This window comes from Cinclus cinclus, chromosome 7 (assembly GCF_963662255.1).
Source record: "Cinclus cinclus chromosome 7, bCinCin1.1, whole genome shotgun sequence".
Classification (NCBI taxonomy): Eukaryota; Metazoa; Chordata; class Aves; order Passeriformes; family Cinclidae; genus Cinclus; species Cinclus cinclus.
This window is the reverse complement of record NC_085052.1, coordinates 17922656-17949962: the sequence shown is the minus strand read 5'-3', so window position 1 is coordinate 17949962 and position 27307 is coordinate 17922656. Positions and strand designations below refer to the sequence as shown.

Here is a 27307-nt window from a genome sequence, read left to right as displayed (position 1 = left end):
AGCAAACTGGAGTGACACTACCCTTTTCTGTTTGAACTTGAAAGCAGTAGGCAAGTCATAACATCTAAATCTTAATGTGCCCTTGTTGTGTTCATGCAGGTTTTCCCAGCCTCAGTACTTCTTTTCTTGGTGGACACTGAGATCTAGTGTTCACCTTTGCTTTACTGCATCTGTAACTAGTGAAGTTTGACTTCCTGATGAACAAAAAATACGTTAAAATGTAGTTCTTTTAAGAAATGGACCTGCTCTGTGCTTCAGACCTGAGCTATGCAAGAATCACTCCAGTATATTTGTGGTTTTGTTTAATAGTTGCAAGTAGAAGATAGCTCCTGGGATCAGAGCTGTAGACTTTCAGTTTGTGCTGTGCCACTTGTCCCGTGAGTGGTGTGAGCAGGGCAGAGTTCTGTGTAGTGCAGGTGTGCTGTATCTGAGAGGAGAGGCACTGCCATGTCCAGTGCACATCAGCTGGAGGTCTCATTAAACACACCTCAACATTAGGAGTAGTTCAGATAGCCCTGGGGAGGTTGTTCAGCTTAAAACCATCTGATCTGTGAAAGCATAATTTGAAAGCCATGCAAATCCTAGAGTCATCAGTGAGAATATTCCATTTTAGAATAAGCTTCAGGTTTTTAGACATCTTTGGCATTTGTAATGGTTTAGTAATATATTGGTTCAGTTTTCACCCAGTTAATGTTAACTCCCTTTTCCAAATTTTCCAAATGCTCTATCTGCATTAATATTTAACAGAGCTGAAAGTATTGCAAAATACAGCATTCTGTTTTGCGGGCAGCATGGACAAACAAAACATTAAAACCATAATTACTTTTGAGAATAACTGAATGAGCTATGAAGTTACCTTTAGAAACAATTATTTTGTTTTCGAAATTTGAGCCTTTGAAGCCAGCCTATGTGAAAACTAGGCTGTGTTTGCACTATCCATTTAGCAGGTGTCCAGAAACCTTTAAACATGACAGCTGAAAATTAGACAATCATTCAGAAACATGATGCATACAAATCAGCTATGTGTGAACTGTATTTTCACAAAGAAATTAAATAAAATTCATTATTACAAGGGCTTTATATACACTGTCCGTTTTTTTGCATTCAGTAGCAAACTAGCGTGTACTTGAAGAACTGTTGGCTTTTTCTAGGTCAACCACAGATTCCTTCAGAACATTAATTTTCATAATATTAGATGCCTTCTAAGTGGAGTTACTGAATCATCATAAGGGAGCTTATGTTGTTATATTATGTTGATCATATTACTATTTGGTGTGTTAATATATGTAATTGTTTTATTTTAAAATTGCCTTCTTCCATTTCTGCAATCTCTTTGACTGTCATGGTCTTCATCTTTTATCACTTCTACTTCTGAGCAGCTCATATAGTAATCTTTCACTGTAGAACAGTTTTTCCAGCACATACAGATGGATTGCTGTTAGTTGGTGTTTGTATTGTACCTCAGACATGTCTTGCCCTAAAGACTGATGGCTTAGCGTCCAAAGTTTCTTCCAAAACTAAACCCACTTGATGCTTGCTTGTTTAGGAGAGGATTGCTTTAGAAGTCACAAACATGAAAACTAAGTCTGATTTAATGCAAAACTTGTAGTTAATGGTGGTTGTTCCCATCTGTGTTTTTTCTCATTTCTTATGTTTTATTGTATTTCAGGGTACTGAGGTATGAAAATATCTTCTCAGCTGTACTTCTTCCTGCAGTAGAAATAAGCTGAATATGTTTAACTTCTTACACAAAAAGATACTCGTAGAGTAAGGGATTCTGCATTATAGTGTAGGATGAATCCTGGATTTTCATGTTGTGTGTCTAATGAATGTATAAACCAGCACTTAAGAGTAGTCTTAGAGACTGAGCTGTATAGAGCAAATGTTTCTCCACCCTTCAAGTTGGCAGTATTCTGGCCTATTCTATTGCCATGTCCCTATTGGCAAAATTATTGCTGGTGTTCCATTTCTTTGTCTAAACAGAAGAGATGCCTCTCAAATGTATGGTTTTTGTGTTTTTAATGCAACCTTTGAAGCTTTCCTGTTCATTGTCAGTATCTCTAGTGATGGGAAAGTGCAGAAGAGGTTGTCAGATATTTTGTGCTCTTGTTTAAAGTGAGAGAGGCTTTCTTTCACAAGACCTGTTCCATTTCTGTTCCTCTTTCTGCCTGGAATGCATGCATTCAGGTCACTGCCTAGGCAAAGTAACCTTGTGCATAATTATGTGTTGTTTTCAAAGTAATCTCTGATTTCAAAAGCACTGTCTTGGTCTGTATTTGATATGAAGGCTAGCAGGTGTCATAGTCAAGAAAATACTGTTTCCTAGTGGTGCTGTGCAGAAGGCAAATACCCAGATGTCTTGGGGCAAGCACATGGTTTTCCAATTAATTTCTAATTATGGATACATAAACTTGCTGTGCTTAATCAGGGGCCCATGAGCTGAGCAAGTGTTTAATTGCCTGCTGTTTCAGCTACACTTCTTGGACTGCTGGTGCAGGTGAGCCTGGACTGAATTTTGAAGGTAAAATATGAGCTGTCCCAACGAGCTCTGCACAGCTGTGAGCCTCCATGGAGCCACGCTGGTGCCAGCTCTGGTCCAAACATGTTGTTGCACTTTGGAGTGTGCTCTTCAGAGCTAAAGCTTTCTTACCCCAGAGGTCCCTTTAGAGCTCTGACCAGTAGTATCAGATGTGTAAAAAGCATTAAATGAGGCAGGGTCTGGAATGAGCATCAAGCCATCACTCTCTGCTGTCTAAAGAAATCAACTTATACACTCTGCAAAAACAAGTTTAGCAAATATATTTCTAATGTTTTTATAGTTTTCCACTGCAAATTTTTGTGTTTTGATTTTTTTTTTTTTAATTTGGCCATTTCTAAGGTTTTCAACGTACCGGCAGTAGGGCTTTAAAATTGACAGCTGTATGAACAAAGAATTATCTCCTCCCTTTCCCATGGTATCTTTCTATCCCAAACCCATCTGTTTCTCCAATATATTTAGGCTGTACTGGAAAAAAATATTTAACATACACTCTCCGTACATTGTCCTGTATCTTGATTAATAAATTGAACATTTTCTATATTAGAGGCAAAATACAGTGTTGAAGTGCAGCATTGTGCTGTCTTCCTGATATCTTGAACTCAGCAAGTTTTGAAGAACAGTCTTGTTGAGACATGCTAAAGGTACGTGCCTTTCTTTAAGCAGAAGCAAATGGCAAATGTGTGCATATTGGGTATGAACAATGCTATACATGGTTTCTTTACTGTTTTAAATATGCTTATTTTAAACTTGGGTGAAGACTTCTGGTCAAACTTCATTCTTAGTATTATTCACTTGTGGGTGAGAAGGTGTCTGAAACAATTTATAAATGTCCATACTTCTTAAGGTTAGCCACGATGCTTCCATAGATAAATGCTACTTGTGTTTTCACGGAGCTCTATGTTCAACACATCCATGTTTGTTTTTACAGCTGTATCAGGCTGTTCAGAGCTGAGGTGTGGAAGTTGTTGACCACCTAAAGTCTCCTGTTGAACTGTAGTTGCTCTTAGTGAATTCAGAATAAAACTTACACCCAGCCTTGCAGATCCCCTAGGGGATTTCACTTGGATACAGTGTTACTTTCAAATTCTTACATGTTTGTTGTGCTTCCTTGGGTAAATTGCACTTAGGGAAATATGAAGAAGCAGTAACCACATAGGAATATCATAGAATTCAGTTTAAAATATCCTTTTCTTGACTGACTGCAGACTGCCAGTAAAAGGTTGCCATGTAGTATAATTTGCTTAGGCATGGTATTTTCAGGGAAAGGCACAATGGTTGATGTGTGAGAGGAAATTGAAGTTTTTTGTGGGATTCTTTCCACACTGACACTATTCCAGCAAGTTGACAGTTAATGGGACAAATGTATTATTAGTTTCCTCATTAATAATAGAAATCTGGAGTCTCCATCCTCCCTCTTTTTCCATATGAGTGCTTCTGCAAAATTGCTAGAAAAATGGAACAGAATGTCAAATTTCAGACAGGAGAATTTATCTGATATAGCTTAATCATATTTTAATGAAGGATACGGCACACATACGTTGTGCAAGAATCTTAAAAGCCTGACAGTTTCTGAATTTAGACTTGCTTTAATATTTAAAGATATTTGGATTTTTGGTGTTGTGGATCTTTGAAGCTAGGCTTCATAAGACTAGTTGCCAGTAAATTAACAGATAGGAGAAAAGAAGTATTTGGCCTTCTTCTGTGTTCACACAGCTGGGCAGGACCAGGCATTTGTGGGGATGCTTCGTTGAGATGAAGAAAGGGGGGTTACAGTGGGTTCTGAGCCAAGTGGGAGCAAAGCACTGAATGGAAGTAAGCTTGGTTGTAAAATGAGAGGCTGACACTCTCCATGGCTGATGTGCAAATATGTGTAGAAGTTACAAGAAACTGAAGCAAGGGTTGCAGAGGAGATGGATGGCAGGGCTGCTTCAATCTGAGACTGCTGTAATTAATAACCAGATGAAAAGCCAGAGGGTTGGAGGCAGGGGTAAGGCATATGTAATTTCTAAGACCTCTTTGCTGATCATACTGCACTACATCCAAGTGCCTTATTTATATCCCACACTCACCACACAAAATGTGTAAGAAGAAATTACTTTTCTGAGAATTGTCTCCATGTCTTCTGAGTCACTGAGTAAATCTGTTTTATGCTAGGAGAGCATGCATTTAAAATGAAGAGAGAGACTGAACCTCTTGCTGTCACAACTGATAAATTTTGGTGAAGGCCATGTAGGGCTGCAGAAAAAGGAATGCTAATTTAACAGCTAGTGGAGACACTCCTTCCTCACTTTGGGGTACCTCTCCCTCCTTTCTCATATTATTAGTAAAAATGAACATTGAGTTGTTTTATATGCTGCTGTATACTAAAATACTGTTATGAATTATTAAATGGTTAGTAAATACAAATTTCTTTGTATATATTGGCAAGCATATTTTACAGTTTTGAACGAATTACAATTTTTTGTAGCAAATTACAAGGTTTCAAGGCAATAAAATTTGCTTGGCTATAATACTATGTATGGTATATATGTAAAATCTGTTACTATAAAGGAATTATTTTCTCAGAGAACACGGTCTCTAAAGATCCTTTACTTAAACTTTGCTTGCTTTGTTTCACTCTTTGATTCTGTGAAGTCCAACAGAATGAAAGAAGACGCAATTAAACACTGGTCTTTGGCTATTCAAAATACTGACTTTTAATGGAAAGGTGTTCATTCACCTGGAAACCTTGGAAGGAGGGGAGCAGTCCTTCCTGCATTTGTTTCTGAGGAATTATCCAAAGTGAACTATTAAGCTTCCATTATCTTGATGCTGATACCAAACAACAGAGCTCTGTCTACTAATCTGTGCCATCTAATCCTGCATTATTCAATGTCACTAGATCTTAACACAGTTTCACTGGATAAACTGAAGGTGCTGGGTTTTTTCTCAGCTGACGATGAACAAATGTAAGATTACATTAATTAGTGCCTTGGTTCTTTGTTTTCTGATTTTCAGAGATGTGTTTGGCTGATTGCGTACTGTCAACAACAAATTTTCTCTTTTCTAATTTGCAGGGGTTTTTATCATTATATGTTGTTGGGCATTTTTATTCTGAAACTATGTGCAAGTACATCTGTGAAAAGAGTGTTGAGAAAGTGGCAGAATCCAAAGATATAGTGGTAAGATGGTTAGGGAAGAAAGAGCTGGGGTTGGTCATGTATTGCTAAGAAATTAGGCTTTTGGTCTCCCTCCAGTAAGCTGACCTGCACCCTACCAGTATGGTCTGGAAATAGATTTTTCCTTGTGTTAAGGAACCCTAGTCCCCAGTTGTGCCTCCCCTGTCAACTGGGGAAGGAAGCCTTTAACAAAACTGCCAAAATACTGAGAGAACCTGCTTTGGTATTTAGTTAACTCTTTGTAACAGAGGTTTGGTTTTTTTGACAGCATTTTGGAAAAGGCATCTTCAAATTGACATTTCTTTTGAGGTAAATGCCAATTAAGGTAGTGCATTTTAAATTAATGATATATAAAATAGTTTAAAATGTCTCCTTTGAAGAACATCAGTGTGTTTTGATTGTACCTCTAGCTGCAAAATGGAAGCAGGTTAGCTGAAAGGTGGAATACATAGATTCTTAAAAGAATACTGCTTGTGCAATATTTGTTATTTTTTGTGGAGGCAACATTTGCAGTGTCTGTGTTCTCAAAGCTTGCTTAAAATTTAACAAATGTATAGTGTTGTGGCATATGGAAGGCAAGAATCTCTTTGGGGCTGTTGAATAATATGGGAAAATGTTCCTTAGGTTAATTACAGTGGAAAACAGCATGCTCTGTCGAAACAAGTACAGTTCTAGTCAAATACTTGCACTACAAGGCATCTCTTATAGCTACACTCAAAACCTGTGTAAATCCAAAGTTAGAAGTGCACAGTTAGCATCAAAGAAATGAGAAATATTACTGCAAAAGCCACAGTACAGTTTTATTTATTCTCTGGACATCTGCATTGAGGTGTCACATTTTTTTTTTAATACAAGAGGAGTTTGGTGGAATATACATCCTTTTTTTCTTGCTTTTGTTCTGTCTGTGATTATTAATTTTCCTCGTGAAATATGTCTGACAAGGTCAGTTTTCCTTTTCTGGCTTCGACGGACTGTGTGTGTTTCCATATCCATGTCAGGTATTCCTGATGGTTGTGACCAAGAGTATTTTAATGATTACAATATCTGGAAGACTAGTTCATGTTCTGTCACTCTCTTTTATTTATGGAATTATGCAACAGTTCAGGTTGAATGGGGCTTCTGGAGAGTCTCTGGCCCAAGCCCTGCTCCCTTGTTGCACCATGTGCATATGAAGGGATGGTAGGACTCTCGGAGCTCTCTGGATGATGTGGGGCTTCCTGCCTTTTGATCTTCTGTCATTTCCACCTAAGATTTTTGCTACCATCTGTTAACTTTCAGTTTTTCTATTATTTTGACCTTCTAGAATCTTACCTTAGGAACACTCCTAAAAATACAACGTTTCAAACGCATGCCATCTTACTCCTGCAGACGTTAAAAATAACTTCCACATGCACTTGGGACTTATTTGGGAAGTGTCTTGTGTCTTAAAAGGAGTTTTGCCTTATGTCAGGTCATATATAGTCGTAAAATCTTACTTTTTCAAATTTTATTTCTTCATAGGCCAGAAGCAAAGTTTGGATGAAGTGAACTATCCAAGTCGCCGTCATGAGCAGGAGCAAGCGAGACAACAATTTCTACAGTGTTGAAATTGGAGATTCAACTTTCACCGTATTGAAACGGTATCAGAATTTGAAACCAATAGGATCAGGAGCACAAGGGATAGTATGGTAAGTTTAAATAAACCTTTGGGTTTCCAAAAATAATTTTTTGAGGTGTTATATGTTACAGAGCAGGAGTATAGAGAATTATCTTTTACATGTAAAGCATCAATGGTAACTGGTGGTCATTTTTCCTCAGCAAGGGTGGTTGCTGTTGCTTTTTGACCTGTTCAGCTTTAAAACTGATGTCCTTCTGTGCAAATTCAGCCAGTTGTGCTGAGTCCTGTAAATTAATGGGGAAAAAGAAAGCGGATAAAGAAACTAATCCTAAACCGCACTGCTTGCAGTGAAACAAAAGCCAGAAATACTCTGTATAATATTTGCTGCTTGTAAATGTTTGCACTTCCTGAAATGGTTTGTTAGGAGTTTTTTGTTAGGAGTTAGTTTCGTAATCTGGGTAGTCCTCAATATCAGTGAGTGAGCATTTGGGATGCTGGCTGTCATATGTGAGTGCCTGATGCAGTTTGGGAAAGTATAACTTGCCAATGTCATTCTTTGAATAAGAGCTCTGCTGTGTGAACTGTAAAGTGTCCAGTTGATTTAAGGTGTTGACCACTAGCTGCTTGTAGGCTCTGGTTCCTGTGCAGGGCCATTGCCTCAAAGAGAAATGTTGGTTTAACTTTCCTGGAAGCTTTTTTGAATGTTTGAGAAGGATGTAAATATCACAGGACCTTGCAGATTATTCAGTTTATTGTAACACTTAAGATGTTAACCAGGTACATAAAAATACAAAAACATCAAGGAAGAGAAAGTTAGGGGAAAGCATTATCTCAATTCTGTCACCTCTTTACCTCCATGATCTTGTCTTGATCAGTGTAAAGAGAATGTGTAGTACAGGTGGGTTTTAATTCACATTTGTGTTTTAGCAGGGTTAATGAAACAGTGTAATAAGTGCAAATGGAAACTTGAAGACTGAACTCTAGAAAGAATTGGTTTTGAAATGGCAACTTCTGGCATTAGCAGCAACAAAAAAAGTGATCTGAATTTTGTTTCCATGTGTGTTAATGTACTGAGAATGTAGACAGTTGCTTGGCTAGTTGGTTGCTATAGAAATACCAATAAAAGCTTTAGATGTTACTACTGTCCTTCTAATGGCCAGTCATATGTTACTACTGCCTGTTTTCCCAATTTATTGCCCTTCCTAGAGCTGAGATCCCAAAACTGACCCTGTAATTACTCTAGGGCTATTCTGTAATCCCTGCTAGTGGTAATTGAAACCTTTTTGGTTAAATCACAGCTTACCCAGATAAGGACTGTGGTTTAATCATGCCTATGTATCTCCATACAGTGCAATTCTCTGGATTGGAGTTTTTGTTGTTAGTGGTGATGGTTTGGATTGTGGGTGGGTTTTTTTTTTTTTTTTTTTTTTTTTTTTTTTTTTTTGTTGTTGTTGTTTTGTTTTGTTTTGTCACTGATCCAGCAAGATTCGGAGGAATATTAAGTAGGTGGTCTGATACTGAAACAGGCTCTAGGCTGCTATGTACAGAGAATGCAGAAGTTTAAATATTAGAACAGGAGTGGTATGTTAGCAGCCTTTCTTAAAATAATCCTTATCTTCGGGGCAGGTGGGGGAATTCCAGATACAGTGGAAAATGTACATCAAAAAAAGTTACCAGTATGTGTTGTTCCCATTTTTTTTTCCTTTAGTAGTGTCTAGAGGTTTTGTTGATGATAAACTACAAATCATTCGAGCCTACATACTACACAGACAATCCACTTCTAAAAGCAGTGAGTTGGATTTAATAGATACTACTGTTTACTGGCAGATATTCTTCATTTGATTTGAGTACCAGTCTTGAGAAGAGGCAAGAAAATATTATCTTTCCTGCTGAGACTTTTTTAGTAACTGATAAATATTTCCTAAGTCTGCATGGCAGTCAGCTGTTGTATTAGCTCTTGCAGGAAAAACAAGCCATGCCTTCCCATGGTGGAAATGTGATATGTAAGGGAGTTGTCTCCAGTAACAGTCTTCATCAGTTAAACAGCCTGTGTCACTGAATCATATGACAATCTTGGCATTAGTCCTCAAACAAAATGTTATTTTTTTATCACCAAGTTAAAGCCAGTGACATCTAGAGGCTAAAGCTTTTGTAACATTTTTTTGTCTTGACTTTGATGCTGTCATTGTCATCAGGATATTAAGCACCTACGTAAGTGAAAGCATGGAACCTTTCTATAACCTACTTTTTCTGCCTTCTCCCTTGTACTGGGAAGATTTTTATATAAAATTGACGTGTTTTTTATGTTTGAAGTGTTTTGGATCTTTATAGATGGTCTGTTCTTGATGCCAGTGAGTGGCAAGAACTCAGTATCTATGAAAGCAGAAATACTGCATTATGTTGTAGAGATTGTCATGTGCTAATGCTCTGAATCTGGGAAGTATTTTTAAATTTTGAATCACTCAGCATACAAGAGCACTTTGCTATATCACGTTCCTAAAGCTGGATAACACTGGAAATTTGTGGTTTTTGCAGATTTGATACAAATTAGGGGAAAATATTTGCAGTTGCCACAGCTTAGAATACCTTTACACTAGAGATGTAATAATGTTATTTTTAATTACAGTGCAGCTTATGATGCCATCCTCGAGCGGAATGTTGCAATCAAGAAGTTAAGCCGACCATTTCAGAACCAAACCCACGCTAAAAGAGCCTACAGAGAGCTTGTTCTTATGAAGTGTGTTAATCACAAAAATGTGAGTGCAGTATCCTGCTTCAGATGCTAAAGAATTAACTGGAAGGTTATCCTTTGTAAAAGTCCGGAAAGTGACCGGGGATTTCCATTGCATGGTTGTACCTCCATGATAAGTACAGAAAGGTCTTGCAGAAGAACTGTTATTAGCTGCTTTTAATACCTACCCAAGCTTTAAATACCCCCTTCAAACTCAGCAAGGGAGTCAGTGTTACATTGCTAAAATTTACAAGCAGCTGTCAAATAAGAGTACCATGGCTGGTAAGTGCATCCTGCTGCTAAACACATAAGAGAAAAAATAAATAGGCTGTAATACCTTATTTCCCCCGTGCATGAATGAGTTTAGAATCTTGTGTTGTGACAGCAGTAGATGTGCAGTGTTTATGAAGCTTTGGAGCTGAACTGCAGAAGGCTGGTGTGTCAGCAGTTCTCTTCCTTCAGACGCAGATGTGAGCAGTCTTCTTTACCTTCTCTTTTAATCCCTCATCAGGAAGATAAAATTTATCCTGGCTGCTAGGGAGGGAGAGTGTAATTGGAAACTTCCTCTATCTTCTAGCTCTTAGGAAAAATTTTGTAATTTTTATCAGATAGGGATGGTTTATATGTGGATTCTCTGGAGGATGTTCCACCTAATAGCATAATTTGTATGGTAATAAACCATTGCAAGCCTGCCTAATTCTTGATGAGTAGTAGTTTGACCTCATTCTGTACATCCCATCCATTCTTAATGCAAAATGTCCTAAATCATTTTTAAGAGCCTGTTTTTCTGTTTGGATGAAGTTGTTTCTTCACCTCTGTCAGTGGCAAAGTGGTGCCTTTTAGGGAGTCTTTATCAAGTTTTAGTTTTATTATTCCTCATGTAGAAAAAATTCTTACCAGGTCTTCAAACTGAAAGTAGGAGGAAGGGGAAGAGTGACTAAGCTCCTTAGGTTTTAAGATTTGAATATCATAATGTTAACACACAGAGTGTCATTAGATTATGTGATTTGTGGAGGAAAAATAGTCCTTCCAAAATCATTTGTATCTGTTTACATCATCTTAGGCCTGGTGGAGCTACTGAGCATCTTGAGCTTCGGTGTATACCTGGAGGTTGATCAGAATAATAGTTACCAGTTTTGAAATGTTGACTCTGCAGCTTTGCTATTGCTGTGGTACAATTACCCTTCCTCTCCCCCTCCCTGCAGATAATCGGCCTACTGAATGTGTTCACACCACAAAAATCCCTGGAAGAATTTCAAGATGTGTAAGTCAGATTTGAGCTAAAGCTGAGAATTTATTTTTAAAGTATTAATATGAAAAGATGAGCAAAAGAAAGAATACAGTAAAATGGCAATATTATATGATTGTTCTTTTTTTTATTTCTTCACAAGCTACATAGTGATGGAGCTCATGGATGCAAATCTCTGCCAAGTGATTCAGATGGAGCTAGACCATGAACGAATGTCCTATCTTCTTTATCAAATGCTGTGTGGCATCAAACATCTTCATTCAGCTGGAATTATTCATAGAGTAAGTGAAAATAAACTGTATAATTTGCATTGCACCTGGTTTTATCTTCAGTTTTTAAAAGATAAAAAGTTAGAAATAGGAGCATGAAGGGTGTTTCATAGCCTGTCCCTTAGGCAGGGAGAGAAAGCTGAAAGGAAATCATCACACCTTTTTCCAGGTAATTCTGGAATGAGCCTTTTGAATGTTTAAATGATTGATAACAATCTGCACAGAGCAAACTGAAGAGTTTTGCAGTGAGTTACATTACCTCCTCTAATTCTGTATATTATTCTAGTTTAGTAGTCACAGCAGGAAAGGATATCTGGAAGTGTCTCTGCCTTTATTGTTTTGGTAACCAAACCTGAAATCCCATCTTTTGAAAGAACTGCACATTTTTTCTGCTCCTTTACTAGCAAAGTAATGAATAACTATCTGAAATCTCCAGATAAGATGATGATTAGAGACTTGTAATTGGAACTTGGATAACACCTGTGTGTCACAAATCATTCTTTCAAATGGTCAACAGGCAAAACCAACCCCAGCTTTTAAATGGCATGTGTGTTGCAGTCTAGTCAAGAGATTTTGAATAAAAAGTTGCCTGTTCAAGTTGATCATCTTGTATATAATGTTAAATAGATTAAAGATTGCTTGAGATTGTCTGGTTATAACTTCTCAAGTATAATCTTGTTGGTTTGGGAAATGGTAAGCTTGTATTATTCTCGTACTACGTTTTTTGTTGTGAATTTTTTTAAGAGTTTGAGAAGTTCTCACTTCTGAAGCAATAGAAAAGAGTTAATTAAGCTTACTGATGTGGGGAGGTTTCAGCCCTTACTACACAGTCTTCCTCATGATGTGCACATGAAAGCAGATCACAAATGCCAGTTCTGTGCCCTACCACAGGAATTGCTATGTTAGGATGCTTGTCCAGGTCAGTGGTCCACCACATTGTGACTGGGGTGTTGCATGGTCTGCAACCTGGATCTGCAGTCTGACACTCCTGTTCAGTGTGCCATCTTTTCCCCAGGAAACAGGGAAAATTATTAGAATAGAAAATAGAGCTTGAATGGGCAAATGCTTCTTCCTTTTGCTCAATTAGTTCTAGTACCCATCAGCTGCTCCATTCCAGTGAGGAGCAGGAGCTCAGAGAATGAAGGTGAAACCTTCTTTCTTGCATGCAATTTCCCTGAACTGCTGTTTTGGAAGAGATGGGCAAGGAAGGAAGAAGCATTGCCTGCAACCAAGCATTGTACTTGATGCTGCTTGGTCTACTTTTGGGCATTTGAAATAGGTCACTTGGGCTTTTTGCATTATTCTGGCAATGCTTGGCAAAACTAGGTTGTTTCACTTACTGTTGTGGTACTATATTGCTTATGACTGAAATTATGCAGCCCATGGTGTTCTAATGTGAGCATCTGTGGGTCTGAATTAATAGTTTGCATGCAGTTTCATGTTTCCTCTTCAAAACTTAGCTATGCAAGTTTAATGCTGTGTATTTTCTAGGTCTTTTTTTAGGTTTGGAAAACAGTATATTGCTTGCACATGCTAGAGTAGGTAGGTAAGAATGTCTCTCCGTGAATCTTAGCACAAGCTCAAGGGAGCTTCTAAAAGTGTGCTTGCCTCAGGGTGGTTTGTAGTCCTGAAGTGGGCATTGATCCTGCAGAAGTTGTGGATAAATTTAAACGTTTTTACATTTGTAGAAAAGAAGTAACAAATAGCTGGGCAAGTGTAAAGACAGCTTTGAGGATAGAATTCCTGCCTCTGTAAATACAGGTTCGGTTTTTGAAATGCTTCCTATCATACAGGGATGAACTAAATACAATTGCTATGTAAATAGCACCATATGTGTGCATGAATGCTTTTAAAGGACATGTGCAGATGCTTTTGAAGGACATTGCACTTGCATGTCTTCCTGTGAAGCAGGATTTTCAGCTGACAGCTCCTTCTTAGACTTTGTTAGAATATTGACTATATTCAGGCACAGTGTTACCTGCTGTGTGCGTTGTGCCTTTTTTACTTCAAGGTGCAAAATATGAAAGATTTGTTTCTCTGTGGCGGAAGCTGAGTGAAACTTTGGAGTGCAAGGAAGATATCCTGCAAAGGGACATGTGTCACACAGACTGCAGTGGTAGCTCCTTGTACCACTCTTCTGGGCTTTCAGCACTAGTCCTTAATGTCCAAAGCTAATTACTTTATTGAAACTTCTTCAACATAGCCTGAACTACTGCAGCTGCCCAAGGAGCATTCTGGCTACAAATCTAATGTTCTACTCTAGTGACCTTTTAAGCTTTTTTTGGTGTTGGTAGTTTCACATGTTTTTTGACTGAGTTCTTCAGCTTCCAATATAGCTGTGGTAATGTCAGCATCTTAGTAACTTTTTCAAAGCTTGTTGAATGACTGAAATCACAAAAACCTGTATGTATGCCTTATAGCACTGGATACTACTTGCCATAGAAATAAATGGGTTTTTTAATAGCAAGCTAGAGGCATGGAACAAAGCAGAGATGAAACAAAGAGTTTTGGTCAACTTCACCTTAAAGTTGTAGGGGCAAACTTAGTTGCCACATCAGTGGGTCAAGATTTGACCATAACTTTGCACTGACTTCAACAAATGTTGGCAAATCAACATTACTGTGTTCCAACATTTTGCAGAGATGCAATTTCCAGCCAATATAGAAGTACACATTAATTTATATTTCATAATCTGAAGATGAATGATCAGTATTGCAGAGTTGTGCCTCACTGACTTTCTGAAGGACACAGAGTGTCTCATTAGTCTCGTGTGGAGGCTCTGAAACATTGAATTCTGCCTGATTTTGAGTACATAACAAAGGGGCCTAATTAGAGAAGCCCTTCACAAATCTTCTCTTAGAAAGAGAAGAACCCACAGAAGCCATGGCTTACCCTCTAGTGATGTCCCTGTCTCCTTGTCTGGGTAATGGGGAGATGGCCATGCAAGAATCTGTTTCTTAAGCACTGACATTTTACATTTTCATGGTTCAGTGACAGATTTTCTGCTATAGGTTCTATCCATCCTAATTAATTTGATCACTCCCAAAGGAGCTTTTGAGTTTCTGTTTATTTAACAGAAGATGTATTTAACAGATGCAGGTTTTCCATCTCTGCATGAATTTGAATGTAGTGTAAGTCAGTTCATCATTTTGATCCTAGGCTTCATGACAGCTACATGGTGTTCAGAAATAAGGATGGACAGCGTTTGGTAAGCAAAGAGAAGATCTCTTAACATTTTGAGTGTTAATCCTGCAGTTTTGGGAAGGATGAGCTTAGTTAATAACATGAGCATGCACCTTAAATTCTGCAGTGAATGTCCTAAAAATAATAGAAGTGTGCAGATATAAAGTTGATCTTAAAAAGGACTGTAACAGAATCTGAAACATGCATATTAAATGGCCAAAATCCCTTATAGAACTTTAATTTGTGGTGTTTGAGAATGTTTTAAGCTAAAGTTGTCTGCAGAGTCTTTGTGTGGAAATGCATGTGTGAATGTGTATATATGCATGACTTTTAACTAGTCATTAAAATTCTGTTGTTCTGGAACTCTTAGCTACTTCCTCTCTATCTTTAATGCAGTTTTCTTAGCATTATGAGGAAGTTGCTGAAAGCCATCCAAGTACAAATGAAAACTACATAAATCTTGCAGATATCCACCTTTAAGTCTTTAAGAAACAATGACAGATAGAACTACTTATCAAATGCTTGCAGCTCTAGTGCTGGAGTCCTCTGTCACATCTCAAGTTTTTCTCTCATTAATCTCAATAGAGTGTGGGCAGGAATTATCTTACTCTTATCTGTGTTGTCCTGTGTGCTGTGAATGATTTTATGATTGCAAAGTTATTCTGAAGTATTCTGTAATATTTACTTTGTGACATTCAAATGTGTGTAAGATCCTGCTGAGGCCATGTCAGAGAAAGCCTGTCTGGTGTTTGTATAAATAAATGTTGCAAAGCCACTATTGTCAATAGGGTTCAAGTATAGAGAATAGTTACCATGTTGCTAACCAAAATGATCTGAAGATATGTCAGCATTTTCCACTCCAGTTTAATAATTGTTCGTTTTTGGCAGTTTTTCAATGGTGTGTTTTTGGGTTTGGTTGCCAAACTTAGTATAAAACAAAGTCCTGAATTGGAAATTAAAACCATGTGGGCATGGAGGTTTCCTTTCTGTTCAGAGAAATATATTGGTTCAAAAGGGGTAATGTAACTTCAACTAGCAAATAAACCTTTTACATTCATTATAATTCTAGTAATTCTTGTATCAAGATGACTATTGAATGAAGTGATTGTCATGTTACTTGTGTTCTGCATTGTAGTAATAGCTATTGTTCCAGTGAGCAGTTTCTAGATCTTTCCTCAGAGCTAACACTTCTTACTAACCTCAATTTACTTCAGACTTTGCTAATATCTTGTAATGCTTTTTTGTATTTTCCTTCTTTAATTGCTATATAAATCTACAAGCACAATAAAGGAATTAATTCTGTAGTCTGCTGAATGCACATAAATTAATGCAAAGGGGAAAAAGCTGCAGTTATAGCAATAACCTAGTTGTGTGCATGGGATTTAATGTTAGCAATATTATCTTTTTAAAATGTGAACCACAGAGTACTTTGTGCTTGTCTTAGCAGTCATATATGATGTTTCTTTTTAAAGGATTTAAAGCCCAGTAATATAGTAGTAAAGTCAGACTGCACTTTGAAGATTCTTGACTTTGGACTGGCCAGAACTGCAGGAACTAGTTTTATGATGACGCCTTATGTAGTGACTCGTTACTACAGAGCACCAGAGGTCATCCTAGGGATGGGATACAAAGAAAACGGTCAGCAAATACAGTCTTTCTTTGGCATAGCTTTATTTTTTTTTTGTTTGGCACACCACATTTTACATGTTAATGTTTTTTTTCAAGCTGTAGCAATTTTATAAATTAGTCTTGTGACCAAAATGCAGATTCTGGATACACCAATTTGTTTATTCAATTCAACCCATTAGAAAATGTTTGCATTTAATAGGAGAAGAAATCGAGGGCCTTGTTTGTTTAAAAATTTAAATAACTTCCTTGGTAGATTACATCCATGACATACAGGACATCCATTGCATACATGACATCCAGGAAGAACTGGAAATATATTTCCTTAATATGTGGTATGTACTTTGACATACCTTCATCTGACTTTATTCCTGGTGGAGGTGTAAATTGTAATTCATCAGTAGATACGTGTACCAAATTCAATGCTAAGTAACTGTATTGGGTATGGCCTTTCAGGAAGTAGGGAACATAAAGTCTACTGAGGAACAAACAAGCTAAGATTATCTATTATGGCATTGTTTTTTATTAAAACCAGCTTCCTTTAAGCCTTTAGCACCAAGTTCTTTATGTTGCTGAAGAAAAACTCAGTAACATACTTGAGACAAGCATACAGAGAGTACTGTCACGATGCATCATAGATTCTTTGAGGTCCTGACGAGTTCCAAGGGAATTCTACTTTTTGTACACTTCCTCTCCACCATGTTGTCTTTGTGACCAATCTGCCTCTCGGTATCTTCTACAGGAAGATGAAAAAAGATCTGTCATTTGAGGGAAGCATCAAGTACATTGCACCTTCAAGGAAACAGCTAGTGGTAGCCATTAGGAGAACAAAGGGACGTGCCATTCCTTTGGAGCAGCCTGGTTCTGCAGCCATGTCGCTGCTGTGTTGTCCCGAGCTCAGGCAGCTCCCTGCTTTCACTTGTCAACACCTCGGGCTGGTGCTGTCCACAGATCACCGTGCGCGTGGCAAACTCTGCTGGCCAGGCTTCCAGGGAGTCCCTGAGCTGTCTCCTGGGGACGTGAGGTGGGGCTCCTCACCTCTGGACACAGCTGGGGCTTGCTCTGCCTTTCAGCGTTCCCAATACAGTCTGCAAAGCTGCCTGGCAGCTGCGTGCCAGTGAGGGAAGTGACTTCGGGCTGTGTGTGAGTGTTGCTAGCAATGAAAGAAGCCAGCTCAAGGGAATGAGAGTGAGTATTTATTGCAAGACTGTGATTTTTATTTTTTTGGATTGTTAGTGTGTATGAGAGGATGTAAATTTCTTCAAATATCCTCAATGGCTGAGTGTTTTTCCAGCAATTTAGGAGCCGCAGGCTGAGTAGAGCAAGTTAGTTATTTCTTTTAATTGCTAAAGTTTTCTAGATTTGCAAATTTAAGTTTGCCTTTTTATTCCCCCAAGACTTTATATTGGCTATTTAAGGTACATTCAAGTACCTAAAGCTGTAGTAGTGAGTCATGCAGCTGCCTTACAGAAGGAGTTGATAAAATGAAAGCCACAAGGTTTCTGACTAAGTTTGCCCAGTTTAAATTTTTCTCTAAAATAGTAAGTAATTTTGTGGGGTGGAAAGAAGAAGTGTGAAACATTCTTTCCACTACTGGAGTTAGATAGATTGTGTTCTAGAGCATCCTGTCAAGCTTGTGACAATCCTGTTCCTTGTGGAAGCATGAGTTATGTCATGCCTCCTAAGTAGTAATTTACTTTCATTTGAAAAGCTACCATGTCTTCCCAAAGCCAAATACATGGTCATTGAAATGAGAGTGGCACTTCTGGACAATATAAATGTACGCAGTGAGTCCAAAGACAATTGCATTTCCGTACGTACTGCTCTCACTAAAAGGCAGTTTATGTGAGCTGTGAAGTCTTCTCAGCCAAGGAGTTTGTGGAGCTGCCATGACAGGGAGATGGGTATCAAGGATGCACTTAGAGTAAAAACCATGGGCTGTCCAGGAGCCACACACCTGTTAGTATTGATGCTTATTATAGCCCATTACACCCATAGTTAAATTAACTGGGAACTTACTTAATGTGGCGTTACATATTGAAAATTAACAGTTATCTAATGTTTCCTAGGTTGTCTGGCAGTTTCCTGCAGTTTGTGCCCTGCTGAACTTGTGGGAGGATTGCAGTATCTATTTTGATGACTGAGATAAAGTACTGCGAGTAACTTTTTTTGGTGCTATATTACACAGATGCAAAATCTTCAATTGTTTTAGAGCTAGCAAGGAGCCCAAGCAAATCCATTGAGTTAACTTTTACATAGGATTTGTTACTGAAGGATGTTTCTGGGGTGTCACAGAAACCAACTAAAGGATATCAGAACTGTTTGTGCATACGCTCCTTAACAGGTTTATGCCCTCTTATGTCCATGATTATCAGGAAGGAAACACTGAAAAACAAGGAAAGCCCTAAACACTCTGAAACAACTACTTTTACATTTCCTACTAGGTAGGTTGGGTTTAAACTTCATTTTCACATGATATTTTTTCTCCTAGAGTTATAAAAATCAGTAAGGTCACAGGCTTGTTAAGAATAAAATGGACTCCTTATGACAGCAACAGATTTTTTTAAAGTATTTTTCAAATCTGTAATGAGATTTTAGTTTCTGTAAAAGTATTCACAGTAGTATTAGTTCAGCTTGCTACAAAAGTTAGAGACCTGTAATTAGACAGGTTTTTGTTTGATTTTATGAAAGCAGAAAATCAAAACACCACAAAACATCTCAGGTTTGGTTTTGAAGGGATACCAGGAGAACAGTAACTTTATCATGTTGGACACAAGCTAATTGCAAGAGATTTGGGTATATTTTGGGTAGTGATGGCAGCAGGTTGTTTAGCAGATCAAGAAGTCAATATTTAGAATTTTATTTTAAAAATCAAATGCAAAACTTGGCTTCTTTGGGTCTCTTAGCCAAAAAATATGTATTTGAAAAGTATTTGAAAAGAAAGTTTTTAAAGGAAAAAGAGCACTAAACTAAGGTGTTAATATTTTTTAAATGAGCAAGGCCCTTAATTTTGACCTATTAATATGCACAACTGTGATCTGTCATATTATCTAGATACTATTTTAGAGGAACTTAAAAATAAAGGAGAAGGAATATTGATAAATAAAAAGTAGTATTGTTTGCTTGACATTATTGACCTCATTCAAAACACTTATATATAATTCTTACTATACAATTGTTGTCACTTACATCCCTCTCTTATCTGCTTAATTGAAATTCCAGTGTCATATTTGACAAAAGTATTTATAAAAATAAAATTTCATTGTTATGACTTCAAGAAAACTTTTGCATATGGAATTAACAATACCTCTGAAAGTAACTGCAAAGGAAATTGGCTTACCTGTACAAAGTAAACTTGTGCATCTGTATGTCTTCTGAGCGATTTATTTTAAGGAAATGTGGAAAATGCGTATTTCATTCTTTTAAAAATTGCTTTTGACTTTTTCTTTTGTATAAAATGTTATTTCAGCATAACTGGAGAAATATATTAAAACAAATTATTTGAACTGAAAATATAGGAGCATACTAACGTTGTCATTAACTGATCCTCTAAAATTCTAAGTGATCTTTTACTGATTCTGTTTGCTTTTTATTTAAAGCGAGAGAGAGATGCATGGTAATCTGACTTCTAGGAAATACTTGATGTCAAATTGTAATTCCTATGCAATATATAATTAATTCTCCTAAAAATGTGAACAGTTTCAGTAGGCAATATTTTTGCAGGTCAGTTTACTTAGATACTTTACTTTTATAATTATTCCCACAACTGCAGTGGAATTACTTTCAAGGAATCAATGTGGCTTTGGTACTTGAGTCTATTCTCTTGGCAGAGGTGGCTTTGAAGCCTCCAGCCTTGGAGAAGCGCTTTACTCTGCTTGATCCGTGTCTCTCTCTCTCTGCTCAAGCTCTTGCTCAAGCACTATATTAAACAAAGGATGTTTTTCTGCCTTGTATTTGAGACAGTTAAAAGCTGATCCTTCCACATGGTTTATGTTAAACTGTTTTCATTGATTAATACAAAGACTTGCTCTTCTTCCTGTGCTGTCTCTGCAATTTATAGGATGCAGTCATGTTATGCTTCTTTTAATTTTAAATGACCGTTTGCTTTGCTTTTCCTTCTTTTTGTGCTACAAACATAGTGGATTTATGGTCTGTGGGGTGCATTATGGGCGAAATGGTTTGCCACAAAATCCTCTTTCCAGGAAGGGACTGTATCCTTGTGCTGCTGCAGCAGGTTGAATTAGCTAGGAAGTGATTAACCTTTTTATTGATGTTGTGTCATGAAGATGCATATTGTGCAATTTTTTTTTTATATTAAATGAACATGGATTTTTCTTGTGATACACTTAAAAAAAATCATTTATATTCAGGCTGCACCTAGCAGTAGGACATAGTCTCTGCTGGTCCTGTAGTTAGCATACATTCACCTTCACTCATTTTCATTGCACATGCTTTTTATTGTCACTTCATGTGTATGTGTGTGTCTAGATATTTTTATTTATTTTATTTTAGTAACTATCTTTTATGTTAATATCATTGCATTTTGTTTTCAGTTGACATTTGGTCAGTTGGGTGCATCATGGGAGAAATGATCAAAGGTGGTGTTTTATTTCCTGGTACAGATCGTATCCTTACCCTTGGCCTAGGATGTAGTTGTAAAAGGTTAGAAGATACTGCAGTGATACAGTTCCAGATTAAGGTGGTTCTAATTTTTAAAATACTGGTTTTAAACTGCCTTTTCAAATTGCAATTTGCGAGTCCATTATATATCACTTGGGCAAACACTTATTTTTTTTTCTTTTTCCTTCCCCCCCCCGCTCCTTTTCTTTTTCTAGTGTAATACAGTCCTTATCCATTACTTTTGAATGTTGTCACATTTAAGACAGACTGCTTTTTGTTTAGGTGGTGTTTTCTTGGTTCACATTCACTGGGTCTTACTTTGGAGTTCATTTTTATGCAGTAATTTACTAATCTTGTTTAGTACCTGAGCATGCTTGTAGTTACTGTTTTTTGCACTTCATAAAAAATGTTTACAAAAATTCCTAACCATCTTCATTAGATTTATTTTTTGTATGCAGAATTGATCCTGCAAGCAGCTTTCAGAAATAGCTGGCATTTCTGTCTCTCTATTCCATGAATGGATTGGTGGTGTCTGTTTGGGCTGTCCTGTGAACAGTATTTCAGACAAAGAGTCTGCTTCAAACAAACAGAACTGAAACCTCTAGATCATTGCTAAAATTACTGAAAGTAACTGGACTTTGATATCCTGTTTGATTTACTATTGCTTACAGAAGAAATGTTTCCTGCTTTTGCTGCAGACTGCTATTTAAAAATTGATACAGTACCATTTAGGGGGGGAACGGGATGGAGATTGTTGAGCCATGGTAAGGAAATCCAGAGCATCCTTACTTTCACACAGCTCTGTCATTGCATGAGCTGCACCATGCTTTGCTTCATGCATCTGGTTTGCTGGCATGGCTTTTCAATTTAGACTCAGTTCCATACAATGTAAATTGTTTCTTTTGTCAGAAACTGTACTAAAGCTCAGCAGAGCTCGAGAATCCTTATATAGAGATCTGCTGTTAAAATTTAAGAATATAAGAGAGGGTCTGCTTCAACCCACTGTAGATTTAGGTAGCCTGATATCCAGTCTTTGATGGCAGCTAAAAAGAAAAAGTTGGGAAGAACATGAACTAGTATATAAATTTTATCTGAGCTCTCCCCCAGTATTTAGCCATCTGCAACTAGGAATTCCTGACCCAAACTCTGCTTTTTTGTTTCAGTAAAGTGTATTAAATTCTTCTGTCCTGAAGTGATCAGTCTCCCCTTTACAGTGTGTAAACTTATGCATCCTTGAAACTCTTTAACTTCATTCAAGTCCCTGACAATATTGTCACTGATCTGTGTGGGCCAAGCCTTGGTCCTGTGTGTGCCCAGTGGTGCTGGGTGTTGCACGTCCTTGGTGAGAGGTTGCCCAGGACTGGGCAGAAGTACCAAGATCAGAGTGAAGGACAAAGCAGCCCCTTGGGGTCGTTCTCAGGAGTGCCTCTGTGATGTGTAGTAGCTTGGCTGCTGTGAATGTGTGTTCAGATCAGGGAGTGAGTTCTCCAGAACCCAGACAAGGAATTAAAGTTGTTGTGTTTAAATATTTTGTGAGTCTTCTAATATTCTGTTTCTCGGAATTATATCCTTTTCTAGCCAGTAATGGTTTTGAGTGAAATACATATTGCCTTGACTACACTGTCATAGCCTTGCTTTCTTTGTTTCACTGTTTAAGAAAGTAGTCCTAAGTCATGATGATGAACTTGATACTTTATTATAATTTCCTGTGTTTTCTCTGTTGGTTATTCCATGTGGTTTTAGCATAACTTTCTAGCTGAAAACCAAACACAGTGTTTTTCTTAGCTGCATAACCTTAGATATTGATCAATGGAATAAAGTTATAGAGCAGCTAGGAACACCATGCCCCGAATTTATGAAGAAACTGCAGCCTACAGTCCGAACTTACGTGGAGAACAGACCTAAATATGCTGGATATAGTTTTGAAAAACTCTTTCCAGATGTTCTTTTCCCAGCTGACTCTGAACACAATAAACTTAAAGGTAAGGTCTGTCTTGTGTGTGTTGTATGTTTTAAAAGTTTTAAAACTGTGATATATTTTACAGAAATGTAGCTTGGTTTTGTTCACTATAAAATCCTCCTGCTAAGGTTCTAAATATTTATATCATGAGAGTGGATGAATGTGCTGACATGTTCTTGCTTCCACTTTCATATCTTCATGAGATAGCTCCTATTCTTGGAGCTGTCTTTATAAAGACAAGTAAATATCTATATTCTTCTCAATGACAGATGCCAACACAGTTTAGAGAAAAGTGGGGGGAGGATGGAATAGAAGTTGTGTAGGCAGAGCAGAACTTTGTTCTCTGGGGATGAGAATAAGGGATTATGTTCATAATACATAGATACCCTGTAGTTACTTCAGTGACTTACGGGTTCTATAGGCCACCTATCCAGTGGAGTCACTCAGTGTTTTCTGTGACTAAAAGCATGTGACAAAAAAGGGCAGTAGGTGCTTGCCTGCTGCTATTTGAGACAAGGCTGCACTACCACCTGAGCTGTTTCACATAAGGATGTCACACCAAGGGACACTATGCTGAAAATGAATAGTGAAACAGGTTTGACCCCTTTCTTAACTGTGTCATTCTCTTCAGGGTCTTTTGCCATCAAATGGACCACTCTCCTAAACCTCATATTATGTTGAGGGTTGCATAGACATTTAATTAGAATTTGATTACTCTGACCCTTCTCTTTAAAAGTTTGAAACACAGTTATATGTTCTATATATGGCAGTAATCTGAACAGAAACTTTTATTTTTGCAGCAAGTCAAGCAAGAGATTTGTTATCAAAAATGCTGGTTATAGATGCTTCTAAAAGAATCTCTGTGGATGAAGCCCTGCAGCACCCATATATCAATGTTTGGTACGATCCATCAGAAGCAGAAGCTGTAAGTTCTTGTTTTTGATCTCTGCTTAGGAAGCTCCTGTATAAAGCCATCTTACTGTGATGCTTGGTACAGCTGCTTGACAGAAGATTGTTGCACATTTCATTAGAAGCTTAACTGAGCCATAATTGTTTTTATTGATGTTGATAGATGTGCTTATTAGAAATAGCATCCAGAATGGGCTCAGGTACCTGTCTCTGTGTTCGTGAATTTGTGTTGGTGTATAATTGTGTATCATCTCCTGAACATGCAGTCATGCTTCTGAAATCTTTTATATAGGGTTCTAATGTATTGAGTTTCAGGTGTCTCAGTATGATTTGATTGCCATGAGATATTTATTCCTGGGGAAGCAAGATCAGTTGTAGGAATTGATAACTCTTCTTCAACTAGAAATAAGTGTTTCAGCAAAATCTGAATACAAGATCTTGAGCTTTCAGTGATTAAAACTAATGAACACAGGGATTAATATATTTTTTCCTTTAAAACTTAGTTTCAGGATAATTTCAGCTTATAAAAAAGTGGGTTTTTTTAGAAAAGCAAAGTTTGGTGATGGCCACTAAGAATAAAAGAAGTTATTTGATGTAAACGGAGCAATTGTCGTTCTGTAATTGTAATTGTAATTCTGCTGCTCTGTAATAGCTAGATAGAAAATTTAATAATTAACAGTAAGTAGCTAAAAAGAGCTGTTTGTGCTGGAGACTTGCACTTAGGAGCTCTTCTACCAGACTGATCTGTTAATTTGTTAATTATTACAGTAACGTAAGCAAATTTGTTAAGAACTTTAAAGACTGTGGCAGCATCTAAAAAACAGGCTAAGTCCAAGTATGAGCAGATATATAATCATGTAAATTTTATTTTTAAGTCAGATTCATGTTCTGAATTATTAATTTAATTTTTAATTTATACTGGTTTTGTGTCCTTTTTGATTGCTTTATGATGAGTGAGTTTTGTTTTTCAGCCTCCACCAAAGATACCAGATAAGCAGTTAGATGAGAGGGAACACACGATAGAGGAGTGGAAAGGTAAGAAAGGCATATAAAGTATAACAAGGCTTTTGGGAGTATGCTGGGCCCCAGTGATTATTGTTATTAAAGTTCTTCTTAGCAACTTAATAGTATTTACTTCATCTGCTTGGATGTCAGGGGAGCAGACCAGTGCTTCACAGCCTCTCAGTTCTTGAGACAATAACTTTTCCTGCAATGGAGATGAACCTTCAAGGTGAACTGAAGATATGCTCATTTCAGTCACCTTTTGCAATCCATAGGACAGCATTTTTATGGAGGGTAGCTCTTCTGGACAAACTTCTACAATTAAAAAAAATGCAGGAGCTTGAGCAGTGCAATGCTGAATTAGCATGAAAGTCTTCAAGTCTTCCTAGCTCTTCCTTTGAAGACTGCTGATTGAGTTTCCCTTCCCAAAGAAGCTGTTGATAAAATCTGAGTGGGCCTTAAGACACAGCTTAGCCTCAGGTCTCCAAGCAGCCTGAATGAAAGAACCTTAGAGCAATGCCAGTGTGTTTTCAAGAGTGCCAGGCCACTGTAGCTCCAACAGAAAAGAGATTACATTTTTTATATTGTTTGCCAGTTGTGTAGCCTACAACTTGTTGTTCAAAACTAATTCTGAACAGTAATAAACCTACTAAGTTTAAATGGACATTTTAATGGGAGATGTGTTATTGATCTAGTCTTCAGTTGCAAATTCATCTTTTGCCTTCCCTTCTCTGCATTTTCAGAGTTGATATACAAGGAAGTCATGGACCTGGAGGAGAGAACCAAGAACGGGGTTATACGTGGCCAACCAGCCCCTTTAGGTTGGTTACAATAAAAGCACAGTATGAGGTTCCACTGAGTTGTAGGTCAGGAGGGAAGTAAAGCTGATCAAGACATCCAAAAGTAACCTAACTCAAAAATATGGCTCTTAAATGACCTAACCTCTTGAACTGAGACACTGCAGATTTGAGTGGAATATACAGGGCTGAGATCTATTTATTGATCTCTTCAATCCCCCTATCATTGTCCCTGTGTAATTGATACTTCATTCATTTTAGTTCTTGACACACCATCTGTTAAGCCCCACATTAAAGACTTGTGGGTTTTATTTGTTTTGACAGTGGATTGAGACACATCTCTTCAAACTTGCCAAAACAGGGGAAAATTAACAGCCATTAGGAAGAGACAGACTAATGCAAGTACTGAACTTTGCAACTGTATCTGCAACTGATTTGCTGTTTTGTTTCTCATAGCACAGGTGCAGCAATGATCAATGGCTCTCAACACCCATCTTCATCGTCATCTGTCAACGATGTGTCTTCAATGTCAACAGATCCAACATTGGCCTCTGATACAGACAGCAGTCTAGAAACCTCAGCTGGACCTCTGGGTTGCTGTAGATGACTACTTGGTCTTTTGGGGGGTGGGAGGGGGGTCCTTTTAGTCATTAATATAGGGCACTTTTAAAATTTGGTGGTATTTTTGAGTGTTTTTTCAAAAATAATCATGGAATTCATCATAAAGTGCTGTAATTTCAAACTGTAAGTTGTGTTACAAGCAGCCACTTTTTTGCTGTAATTAACTGTAAAATATTAAACCTGGTAATTTTTATTGTGGTTTTAAAATCTGCATATTTGCTTTACTATTATGCTGCTGATCTTTTTTTACTGAATTTGTAAGATTTGTTTTATCAGAGCACATATTAATGTTGTGGTCATTACCATATGATGAATTATTTAAGATTTTATAGGTTTTCAATTTTTTAATTAGAATTTATTCCAGATGTTTTGTTCATGATATCCTTAAGAGTTTTATGCTTGGTCATACATCTGTGTCCAGGTGGAGGGGGAGAGGATTCAGTGCAGCCATCTGTAGTTTCAGGCATACTACTTGCTGGGTAGTGAACAAAATCCTCTTTTATTTTGGCCACTTGCCTATAATATTTCAGCAAAAGCAACAATTAATGAGTTTTTTTAGAGAAACAGAAAAAATCCTTTGCAAAGTTACATCATCTAAATGGGTTTATGAACTTGAGAAAGCAAAGCGTATCTTCAAAGCTGCAGAAATATCCAGCCTAGCAGAGTAATGTGAATGTTTTCTGCAGAGTTGTGGCATGCCAAATCTTGTGATCACCATAAAACATGAGGATACTTCATGAATAATACATTGCAATGCCAATAAACTGTTTACTTCTAGCTCGTAGCCTGTTTTTGTACACACAAAATGAAGTGTATCCAGGATGTTTAGACTGACAAGAGACAAAATGAGTATGCTGTAGCTATACTTTCATGTGAGATGTAATTCTTGGGAGTTCTGGTTCTTACTAGTTTTGTCTACGAAGGCAAGTGCTTTTTGAATACTTTTTTGGGTCAAAGAGGGAATGACATGAATGCAATAGGGGCAAAACTTCAGCTATTCTTTCTCCACCAAAAGTAACTGATTGCTAAAAACCATGAAGTGGTAG

The 27307-nt window shown here is 37.4% G+C and overlaps 1 protein-coding gene across 4 annotated transcripts in view; it reads left to right on the top strand.

Annotated features, from left to right (window-relative positions):
• The window catches only part of MAPK8 (mitogen-activated protein kinase 8), a 39216-nt gene extending 12111 nt beyond the window's left edge, over nt 1-27105 (top strand). The window contains exons 2-12 of one of the 4 annotated variants that reach the window (XM_062496876.1): nt 7198-7364; nt 9921-10050; nt 11231-11289; nt 11417-11555; nt 16199-16364; nt 20906-20977; nt 22772-22954; nt 23733-23857; nt 24813-24876; nt 25587-25664; nt 26102-27105. In XM_062496876.1, the coding sequence (XP_062352860.1) occupies nt 7243-7364; nt 9921-10050; nt 11231-11289; nt 11417-11555; nt 16199-16364; nt 20906-20977; nt 22772-22954; nt 23733-23857; nt 24813-24876; nt 25587-25664; nt 26102-26247 (1284 nt within the window). In that variant the 5' untranslated portion in view covers nt 7198-7242 and the 3' untranslated portion in view covers nt 26248-27105. Of the gene's footprint in view, nt 1-7197; nt 7365-9920; nt 10051-11088; nt 11136-11230; nt 11290-11416; nt 11556-16198; nt 16365-20905; nt 20978-22771; nt 22955-23732; nt 23858-24812; nt 24877-25586; nt 25665-26096 lie in introns of those variants that run through there. The other 3 variants (XM_062496877.1, XM_062496878.1, XR_009933363.1) reach the window with 3 other exon arrangements.
• The last annotated feature ends 202 nt before the right edge of the window (nt 27106-27307 follow it).